This window comes from Salvelinus fontinalis, chromosome 6 (assembly GCF_029448725.1).
Source record: "Salvelinus fontinalis isolate EN_2023a chromosome 6, ASM2944872v1, whole genome shotgun sequence".
NCBI classification, from domain to species: Eukaryota; Metazoa; Chordata; class Actinopteri; order Salmoniformes; family Salmonidae; genus Salvelinus; species Salvelinus fontinalis.
Window position 1 is genome coordinate 51,714,227 of NC_074670.1, and position 11,016 is coordinate 51,725,242.

The window sequence follows — 11,016 nt, forward strand, 5'->3', positions numbered from 1 at the left end:
TTTATTCTAACGTGCTAGTTTTAACAAAAGAGTATGTGTAAATGATTCATGTATTGATTAATCTCTATTGGCAATAGTTAAGTAGTATTCAAAACCAGATTTGTGCCAACTCATGAAACGCAACATCACGAGAAGGAACTCGTGATGAATCTCCTACTTACCAGAATGACGGCAGAGAAGGGGTTAAATATTTGCATTCTATTTATTTGCTGTGCACCTGCGCGTGGGCGGGTTACTGGTTAACAAGCTGAAGTTCACCTGTCGCGCGTGAGTTAACAGAAACCAACACAACAGCCCGGAAGAAAGTCAATGAGCGGGCAGGTTGAAAGGACATTTGACCTATTTAACAAAAGTATAATAAATTATAAACATGTTGCAGTGAGAGAACGTATTGTGGAAGTCGGACTGGGTGTTTTTCTGTGTACTCGATAGGACAAAGGACTTTGGAAGCGCCAAAGTGAAAGTGCGTCGTGAGATGGACCGCTACCGGTATTTCATCTTTAACCAGCGCAGTGTCGTCGTTCTGGGCATTCTGCAGGTAGCATGTGCGGCGCTGTGCTTGGTGTGCGGATTCATTGATGCGTTTTTTCGGAAAAACACCACACTCAGTGAAACTAGGGCACCTGTGTGGGCGGGTTTGGTGAGTATGAGTGTTCTTTCATCTAAACAGATTAAATGATTCATCAAAATATAGAGGATGCCACTTGACTATATTGATTTTGTGGTGACACATTGGACTGTGCCTGTTTGTCGTCATTCATAATGACTTCCTCCTATAGATTATGGCCTGCCCAGGTGCGCTGGCGCTCTTTGCTTCCCAAAGGAAAAACCCAGTATTGGTAAGTGTGATAAAGGTAGCCTTGGCTTGATGCTACGTTCCTCCTATTGCATTTTAATTAAAGCACACCAAACATGACTGTTAATTTTGTCTGACAATGCCACAAAGGTGACAAATAATGTTAAATCCTCTAATAGCGTGGTTTGACCCTGTTCAGGTGAATGTAATGATCGCTGTCTCAGTGTGCTCCTGTGTTTCCGTGGTGATGGTGTCAGGTTACGCCTGCCTAACTTTGACCTATGGCGAGAATGACAACGAGGTGTTCCACCATCACACCAACCTTGAAGTGGTAATACCCGACCCTACCACAAACGATCAACACAACGATCTCTTTCACACCCAACCCCTAGTCTGGTCTGTGTGTCAGTTAGTTTCTGTCACAAAGGATTTAGTCTGGTATATCCAACCTGGTCTCACAGCATTTTGTATAATTCTGTATGTAAATCCGAGGCAATCTATTTTAGCCAAACTCAACGGCAGAAAGAAACAAAGATTTGACCGCAGGTCAACTGTAAATATCACAGATAGGAGCTTAGTTATCAGAATCTTTGTTAATATGGCTTGTTCAAAAAAATAATAATTGAAAACCGTATTTTCAAAGACGAGTGGACGGAACAGTATTTATTTATTTTCCACGCAACTAGCACAAAACCAATGTGCCTGATATGCAGTGAGTCCGTAGCTCTCGTGAAAAGTGCCAATGTTAAGCGCCATTATGACACCAGGCATAGTAAATTCGATCAGACGTATCCCCTGAACACAGAGGTGAGAACAAAACAAGATTAACCGACTCAAATCCCAATATGAGAGGTCCACCAAAGTCCTTGTCAATTTCCTGACAGTGTTCACTGAGGATAGCTTGAGTTTTGGGAAAACACAAAAAACAATTTCAGATGCTGAGATGGTAAAAGAATGCATGTGTGAAGTGGCTGACACCATGCTTGAAGGTAAATTAAAAGATGAGCTCAGGGAAAAGATCAACCATATCCCACTGTCAGATTCCACAGCAATGAGGAGAACTGGAATATTAGCTGAAGATTTAACTTCACAAATTGATGAGGCCATTCAGAATGCACCATGCATTTCATTAGCTGTGGATGAATCAACAGATAACACTGATAATGCCCAGCTTCTGGTGTTTGTCAGATTTTATAACGAAACAAAGAAGGAATTCTGTGAGAAGCTGTTGGGCTTAACAAACCTAGAAGCAATCACACACACACACACACACACACACACACACACACACACACACACACACACACACACACACACACACACACACACACACACACACACACACACACACACACACACACACACACACACACACACACACACAGGGAGAGGATATCCATGAGGCTATCAAAGGGATGCTGACAAAAAGGGGGAGAGATCTGTAGTCCGTGGTCTCCATCACCACAGATGGAGCTCCAGCCATGATGGGAAGAGGGAGGGGACTGGTTGCACGTTTGAAAGAGGACCACCCTAACCTGAAATATCACCACATCATTCATAAATCTGTCCTATGTGCCAGTCTGGGAAAAGAGTATTATGAGGTCATGACAACGATGATGAAACTGAGAGCAACATCATCCCTACAACACCACTTGCTACGAGGCATTCTGACAGAGGCCGATGCCAGTTTTGATGACTTACTCCTGGACAACAATGTCAGATGGCTCAGCAAAGGCATGGTTTTGGAAAGCTTTTGGGCCATTCAGGAGGAAATCAAAGCTTTCTTATCAGAGCAAAAGAGTGACATGGCAACTCAGTTTTTGGAAGATGAGAAGATGGAAACAGTTGGATTTTTGACAGACATTACATCACACCTTAATTAACTGAATGTTAAGCTGCAGGGACAGGACAACACAGTGTGTGATATGATAACAGCAGTCTGGGCTTTCCAGAAGAAATTGGAGCTTTTCAAGAATGACCTCCAGGGAGAACGTGTCCACTTTCCCAATCTTCTGGTGCAAACGTAGGGAGACAAAGATGTTCCCAACCATGTTGATCACATCCAGAAGCTGATGTTTAACTTCAAGGCTTGCTTTGATAACTTTATTGTTGGAAGAGAACTGCTGCTGCTCATCCAGAACCCCTTCTTGGTCACAAATGTGACAAAGTTGTCAGAAGAAGCAAAACAGATCTTTAAATGGGTAGATGTTGCATCACTGCAAATGGAGTCGATTGAGCTGCAAGAAGATGTGGCTTTGAAGGAGCAGGCTGGTGATTGTGACCCTGTCACATTCTGGGGAAAGATGGTGCCAGCAGCTGATGTCTGTTCTCAAGAAACTGGCACTATACATCCTGACCATGTTTGGCTCCACATACAGCTGTGAATCAGCCTTCTCCACAATTAAGTTTATTAAAAACAAATACCGCACCAGGCTCCCAATGAACACTTGCACCAGTGTCTCAGAGTTTCTCTCACATCATTTGCACCAAAGTTCAAAGCAGATTATTTTTATTAAAATCTCCTTTGTTCTCCAGAAAACATGCACTTTATTTCATTTAAAAAACATTTAATTCAAGGCCCATGTACAATGGTTCAAATTGTAGTTGAGTAACCCTGCTCTATTTAGTATGATATTTTATGTTTTGTCTGGTGTTTATTCATTTGTGGATGTCCATCACCCATTTCGTATGATATGTTACGAATTACAATTCATATTATATGTTATGAATTTGCAAAAGGTACAATATGTTACGAATTTGCCAAAAGTATTATGTTACAAATTTCAGCTAGGTGGCTAACGTTAGCTAGCTCCCTAGGTTAGGAGTTAGGGTTAAGTTATGTAACCAGTGTGAAATGGCTAGCTAGTTAGCGGGGTGCGTTCTAATAGCGTTTCAATCGGTGACGTCACTCGCTCTGAGACCTTTTAGTATTTGTTTCCCTTGCTCTGCAAGGGCCGCGGCTTTTGGGGAGCGATGGGTAACGGTGCTTCGAGGGTGACTCTTGTCGATGTGTGCAGAGGGTCCCTGGTTCGAGGAGAGGGACGGAAGCAATACTGTTACATTTAGAAGTTAGGTTAAAGGGTTAGAGGAAGGGTTAGCTAACATGCTAGGTAGTTGCAAAGTAACAAAGTAGTAAGTAGTTGAAAAGTTGCTGAAGTTGGATTGCTAGACGTTCACGTTGTACATTTGCCTTAAGTAACCATCTAAAAATCAAGAATGTCAGATTTACGTACAGAATAATACGAAATGCCCTGAGACCAGGTTGGTGTATCTGACACTTCCTCCCTGATAGCCTGGGGATGAGGTTACAAAGGATTTGACTAAAGCAGAAAGTACTCTCTCTAAATCCTAAGGAGGTACCTAAATACCCGTCTTACACCCCAAACACATCTTGGATGGTTCATCAATAATAATGTGTGTTTCTCTGACTGCTCTACAGAGGTTTATGCTGAGCCGGATGGTGAAAGGAGCCAATGCCACCATACTGTTGGTCTGTATCGTCAGCCTGGTCCTCTCCTCTCTCATCGCCTTTGTAGGCTGTCGCAGTCTGCCCCTCTGTGGCTGCTACGATGGCCTCACTGGCCTGGTAAGAACATGTAGTAGTGCTAAGCTACACTAAACCATTTCACAGCACTAGATAATCATACCTGTTAATCATATACAGTTAGTTGTCTGCCTAATCCTCCCATGTTTTCAGACTGTGTATGTGTGTGTTTCAGGAGATACTGGTCCCTCAGAATGACCCCAGCCCACAGACCGAGCTTGTGTGTACATGGCAAGGTAAGTTATCTAGGTGAGTGAGGAAGAGGGAAAGCTAGGTGGTCGAGCTCTGGCCAGTCTTAGGCTGAGTTTGCTACTGTATTTTGAGACACTTGTTTGGTATTGACTGTAGTGATACAGTTGCTCTCTCCCCCAGCAGGTGGCGAAGACAGTGTGTTAAACTCTCCAGTGAACTTCAGCGACAGATGTCCTGAGGAAGAGGAGGAACCCTCCAAACTCCCCCCCTACAGTAGACTCACCTAAGAGGAATCCTCTAGGCCAGTGGTTACCTAACCTAACCTAGTGAAAGGGGACTTCACAAGGTTATGATGAAAACCAGCAGACCCAGCTAAAGAGGATTGTTATGTTGTAGTGAGTAGCTAGCTATATTATTGTCCACTAGCATTTCACCAAACAGAGAACCAAGAGGCAGAATAACAGATGCAATATACCAAACATTTCAACCTGCCATTTCCAAATAGATTTTTCTTTTTTACCACTTATTACCCATCTACTTGTATGGGTAAATCCCAGTGTAATATACACATACTTAGTGTAAATATGCCTTTTTTAATGAATTTGCCAAAGTATCAGCTTGGAAGTGCCTTGTGGTATCCCGTGACTGTTGAAATGTACATAGTCCTTCTGTGAGGCTGCTCACGTTTGGATTGTTGCCCTGTTTTATATGTGATTTTATATGCCATGTTATATTCAACTAAATAAATATTCTGTAATGTTTTATTTGATCGTTCTTTAACCACCCCGTACCACAGACATGTTTTCATGAAATAACAATGCCTTGAAATGTACAGAATGCTTTATTGTAAGGCTACACAACATTTGTAATGTAATCCATAAATCATTGCAAAGCTTCACTCCCTTTTTTTGTTCCCAAAAGTTCAGACCTGATGTGTTCAGTCTCTCGATGCAATAAATGGCGCCTTTCTCAAACATACTTATCGGGGCACTTGAAAAGAGCTATCACGCAGTACACATACCTCTGTATCAAAAAGCCCAAATAAAATGAACTTAAATGTATGAACTGCAGCGAGCACCAACACATTACAAAATAACACTAAAGACCATATCAAAGTAAAACAAGAGTGCAAGGCAATTGATAAAGCCTACCATTTTCTGTGTCTAGTGTTGTTGACCAATCTAAGCGCAACAGGTCAGAGTGAATATTAATCTTGTAGTTAATTTCTAACTGTATCCTGAGAAAAGGCCATCTATCTTAGCCCACAGTACTTTAGAGCAGCTGATTAATGTGATGTGGCATCTGTGTTCTATTGGCTACAGTCATTTTATGACAAGACTTAATGGTAATCTGACATACAGTACATAAACACAGTCACAAGTCTTCATTAGAGGGTCACTTCACTGGTGGGTTTTCATTGCAACTGTCCCATGTTCAAACAAGCAGAGGGGTGTATTACAAACCAGGATCAAGGAGTTAGCTAGCTAACTTGCCTAGATATCCTGAAATAATATGTTAGAAAGATAATCTTGAAATGTGCCTGGTCTAAATGACTCAACCAAAACTATCTTAGTTTAGCTTAATTAACAAAAAGCAAATTGTAAAAAAAAAAATCAAAGTTAGCTGGCTAATTCATTGATCCTGATTCGTAATATACCCCTCAGGTGCGTTAGCTAAGCTTAATAGGCAATAACACAGGTACTGTTCTTTATACTCTTTTTGACACTTTTTACAGACTTGTAAAGATAAAGATGCATTGATGGCAGTCATCCAATTGTGCACTCCGTCATCCATTTAGTATGATGTAACATCCTGCAAAAAAAATGTATCTACACATTTTGGGGGGTTCCAATTCGTACGATATGTTACAAATCCAATTCGTACAATATGATACAAATTTGTTGTGCTTAAGATCCCGGACTGCATCTTTAACCAAAGCACATTATGAAGAGGTAATAATGACAAGTTTTGCCCCACATCAACAATGATCTCATCAGGAGGAGTGGTAAGTGCAGCATCACGTTGTGTTTCACTCACAGTACTTTACTGCACATTTCTCTGATGTTATGCCACACATCTTTCTCACAGTCACACACGTAAAGCTGCAATTCACACACTTGCGATGGACCACAGGACCGGCTGTGATCCAAACACACACAAAGCAATGATGACGATAGTAAAGGCATTTGGGATGACAACACACTAGGGTAGAGTGGATTGGATACGTGTGTGGTTACTTAGAAATGTATTTTTTGTATTTTGTAATAGTTGTTTTATAGATGTGACATATTTAAGACATGCTGCATAATATAACTTTGCTTAGGAAACCATTTTATAGTTGTCTGCTTTATGCAGGGGCACAATTATAAACCCTATGGATGGGAATTTTGGTACAGAAACGCCTGAGTGATGTGCACTGATATGGCCTGCTGTAAACTATGAGAGGTATGTGTGCATTATTCCTACATGTAAATCGAGTATGTTGTACATCAATCAGGCAAACTCACAGTATTCTAGCTCAAACACAGTTCAGTGGAACCAGTCAACAAGATTAATTTCAAACAAGTTCCCTTTAGATCTTTTTCTTTCCCATATCACTGAGATGTTTACGTTATATGATAATAGTCCTTCCTTTATCTCCCCCTAACCTCCCTCTCTTGCTTCCCCCAATGCTCTCTCTCACCCCTCATCTCTCAGCAGCTGCAGGTCCAGCTCACCTTCTCCTCGCCCTCGTCCCTCCCCCTTATCAGGGTTACCGTGTCCCCCCCTAACACCCCCCTGGGCAGCTGGCTAAGTATCAGAGGCTTCTGGGACTTCAGCTTGTGGGCCACCGTCATGAAGATGGCCTCCACGTGATCGCTGCTCCCCCGGATACTGTCACCGCTACCGTCGCTGCTGGGGTTCTTGGCGGACGTCTCGAACAGGGGCATAGAGTGGGCGTCGGCAAACTGCTGGGCCAAGTCCGTGCCCACCTGGACAGAGTTCTGCAGGTCACACTTGTTCCCCACCAGGATCCTCGGGACCTCCTGGCCCAGGGCGTGCTGCTTACACTCCTCGATCCAGGTCGGGAGGCTGCGGAAGCTGGCGGCGCTGGTCACGTCGTACACAAACACCACAGCGTGCACGTTGCGGTAGTAGTGCTGTACCATACTCTTACGAAAACGCTCCTGGCCCGCCGTGTCCCATAGCTGGACCTGGAGGGAAAGAGAGAGAGAGAGAGGGAGGAGAAAGAGAGTAAAAAATATAATGACACCTAACAGCTTCTTGGATGTATTGAAAGTCCTCAAAAACTGAAACACAGTAGCTAAACCTAATGTCCAATGTGAAGGTGCTAGAGGATGAACTCAACTGTAATATTTGTATGATTCTACAGAGAGCAGTCGGTGCATCAGACAGATAGCTAGTTCTCTCTGCTGCCACTGCCCGTGAGTTCAAAGATATAGACGTATGAAATTGATGACACAACAACCCCCCCCCCCCCCCCATCCCCCATGTGTATGAGGTAGCCTGCCTGCGTCCATGCCCATGGTGTTAAATATTGTGCGGTTTTAGAATAATCCAAACAAAAATGTTGCATGTTTTATGTCAACTAACAATTCACCTTGATTGTCTCTCCGTCAATCTCGATAAGTTTCTCCCGAAAGTCCACCCCGATCGTGGCCTCGGTTTTCTCCGGAAACTTGCCCGCACAGAATCGGTAGGTGAGGCAGGTCTTGCCCACCCCGGAGTCTCCAATCACTATGATCTTGAAAATCCGTGTCCGTGGGGGCGGAAGATGAGACGAGACAGTCAGCGAACTGGTGAATTCCATCGACGACTCCACACTTGCCATATTGATTAGTTATTAATTATCGAGAGTATACTAGCTAGCTAGCTAGCTAACTGCCTAGCTAACCAACAGAGCTGTTGTGGCTTGCAAAACTGCCCCTCCAAATGCTAGCTGGATGGGCTGTTAAAATTAGACAAGGAATCTCGGCCAATACAAATGCAACTGGACATTCGTGACAAATCTGTGAGCTCCAAATATAAATGTATGACCATGCATTAGTTTTGTACTGACAATTTCACGTTGCTAGCTAACGCAATCTTCTAACTCCCTCCCTGTCCTACGTTAGATATAGAGTCTCGTACAATGTTGACAGAAAACAAGACTCTCGCGAGAGGGAACCAAGAAAGTGAAAGCCTTTCTTCATTGGATCAGATTCGACACAATGGGCGTTGCTTACACCACCAGCCCGCCTCCCAACCAAGCACAGTCAAACACTAAAATAAGCATTACACGAGTGAGAATAAATAAATTAACTACAGTACTAAATATTTATACAATTAGCATGAAATAATAATAGTTATTCAGATGTTTACAAATGAATAAAAGTGTGAAATCCTGTTAATGTTTCAGAAAGTGTCTTTAAACCTCAATTTCAAACAAACAGTGTGTCTGGCCAAACAGTGGTCAGTGCTCCTTACCAAAGTCATCTCCTGTAGTGAAAAAGGCATCAACATGTCCATGAGTACTCATTCCCTCCTATTAGTTTGAATTTGTTTAATAAATGACAACATTATCTTTATTATTATGACTGGTGAAAGTTCACTAATTTCCACTCTGTCCTTGTTTTTATTGATGTTGAGTTGCAGCGACTTTTGATATATGTAAACTTGTGTTTGTAACATTATTATCTACAGACAGACAGTAACCAACTAGACATATTCAAGCACAGAGTACAGTACTTCGTATACACACTATCATATCCCAGTTGAGTGATTTCTTTGCATAGACCCATGAGTTGAGGCATGTTATTACACAAGTAATAACTCTATAGCCGACAGGCCCCTATAAGCATGGTGCTGGTGCTGGTGCCCCCCAAGGTTGAAGGCTGAGTATCTCCCTACAGGAACTGGTCTCAAGATTGTATGAAGAGGTCAACAAGGCAGGATACAAAGCACTAATACATATTCCAAAGTAATATTTGTATTCGCTAGGCCCACTTGTCGACCAACTAAGTGATCACAAAAAAGATATAGTATGTCAACCTATTCTGACACGGTGTCTTTCTGTCATGTCTTCAGAAAGTATTCATCCCCTTTGACTTATTCCACATGTTGTGTTACAGCCTGAATTCAACATGTAATAAATAAAACCATTTCTCACCCATCTACACACAATACCCTATAATGACAACGTGAAAACATGTTTTTAGAAATGTTTGCAAATGAATTAAAAGTTAAATACAGAAATATCTCATTAACATAAGTATAAGCAACTGCAGTGTAGATTTGGCCTTGTGTTTTAGGTTATTGTCCTGCTGAAAGGTGACTTCATCTTCGAGTGTCTAGTGGAAAGCAGACTGAAACAGGCTTTCCTCTAGGATTTTGCCTTTGCTTTGCTCCATTACGTTTAATGTTTTTTTGTGTGTCATCTACCAATAGGTGTCCTTCTTTGCTAGGCATTGGAAAACCTCCCTGGTCTTTGTGGTTGAATTTGTGTTTGAAATTCACTGCTCGACTGAGGGACCTTACAGATAATTGTATGTGTGGGGTACAGAAATGAGGTAGTCATTCAAAAATCATGTTAATTAAACACTATTATTGCACACAGAGTGAGTCAATGCAACGTATAATGTGATTTGTTAAGCATATTTTTACTCCTAACCTTATTTAGCCTTGCCATAACAAAGGGGGTGAATACTTATTGACTCAAAAATATGTCAACTTTGACATTATGGGGTTTTGTGTGTAGGTCAATGACAAAATATCTACATTTAATCAATTTTAAATTCAAGCTCTAACAAAACAAAATGTGTAAAAAGTCAAGGGGTGTAATTACTTTCTGAAGGCACTGTATGAGATCATGGATCACTCGCTGGACTCAACTGTGGGATCTGGGATTACTCAGCCTCCTTTGTCAACAAGTTCGGTAAGTAACTTTGATCACTCAGTCAGATCAAACACACTGAGTGTACAAAATATTAGGAACACCTTTCTAATATTGAGTTGCACACCCTTTTGCCCTCTGAACAGCCTCAATTCTTCAGGGCATGGACTCTACAAGGTGTCGAAAGCGTTCCACAGGGATCCTGGCCCATGTTGACTCCAATTCTTCCCACAGTTGTGTAAAATTGTCTGGATGTCCTTTGGGTGGTCGACCATTCTTGATACACACAGGAAACTGTTGAGCGTGAAAAACCCAGCAGTGTTGCAGTTCTTGACACACTAAAACCGGTGCCCCTGGCACCTTCTACCATACCCCTTTCAAAGGCACTTAAATCTTTTGTCTTTCCCATTCACCCTCTGAATGGCACATATACATGTCTCAAGGCTTAAAAATCCTTCTTTAACCTGTCTCCTCCCCTTCATCTACCCTGATTGAAGTGGATTTAACAAGTGCCATGAATAAGGGATCATAGCTTTCACCTGGATGCAACTGGTCAGTTTATGTCATGGAAAGAGCAGGTGTTCTTAATGTTTTGTACACTCAGTGTACACT

General features: G+C 42.1%; 2 protein-coding genes across 4 annotated transcripts; one reads left to right on the forward strand and one right to left on the reverse strand.

The window, feature by feature from the left end:
* The first annotated feature begins 220 nt into the window (after positions 1-220).
* On the forward strand, positions 221-5,294 carry zgc:113425 (uncharacterized protein LOC541425 homolog). Of its 3 annotated transcripts, XM_055927010.1 has the most exons (7): positions 236-321; positions 433-640; positions 780-839; positions 996-1,127; positions 4,236-4,382; positions 4,516-4,576; positions 4,713-5,294. In XM_055927010.1, exons 2-7 carry the CDS (start codon positions 476-478, stop codon positions 4,817-4,819), a joined length of 672 nt encoding a protein of 223 aa, XP_055782985.1. In that variant the 5' UTR covers positions 236-321; positions 433-475; the 3' UTR covers positions 4,820-5,294. The 3 variants fall into 3 exon arrangements, with proteins under 3 accessions (XP_055782984.1, XP_055782986.1, XP_055782985.1); XM_055927009.1 differs by having other exon boundaries at positions 221-640; XM_055927011.1 differs by having other exon boundaries at positions 221-640; positions 4,716-5,294.
* Positions 5,295-5,354: 60 nt separating this feature from the next.
* LOC129858077 (ras-related protein Rab-33B-like) lies at positions 5,355-8,676 on the reverse strand. Its single transcript, XM_055927008.1, has 2 exons — positions 8,134-8,676; positions 5,355-7,726 (listed from the first exon to the last, which is right to left on the reverse strand). Exons 1-2 carry the CDS (start codon positions 8,362-8,364, stop codon positions 7,226-7,228), a joined length of 732 nt encoding a protein of 243 aa, XP_055782983.1. The 5' UTR covers positions 8,365-8,676; the 3' UTR covers positions 5,355-7,225.
* Positions 8,677-11,016: the final 2,340 nt, after the last annotated feature.

Coding starts and splice junctions, on each gene's coding strand:
- LOC129858077 (XM_055927008.1), bottom strand. CDS start 8,364: ATGGCAAGTGTGGAGTCGTCGATGGAATTCACCAGTTCGCTGACTGTC. Junction 7,727..8,133: donor TTGACGGAGAGACAATCAAG/GTGAATTGTTAG, acceptor CTTTCCCTCCAG/GTCCAGCTATGGGACACGGC.
- zgc:113425 (XM_055927009.1), top strand. CDS start 476: ATGGACCGCTACCGGTATTTCATCTTTAACCAGCGCAGTGTCGTCGTT. Junction 1,128..4,235: donor ATCACACCAACCTTGAAGTG/GTAATACCCGAC, acceptor ACTGCTCTACAG/AGGTTTATGCTGAGCCGGAT. Junction 4,383..4,515: donor ACGATGGCCTCACTGGCCTG/GTAAGAACATGT, acceptor TGTGTGTTTCAG/GAGATACTGGTCCCTCAGAA.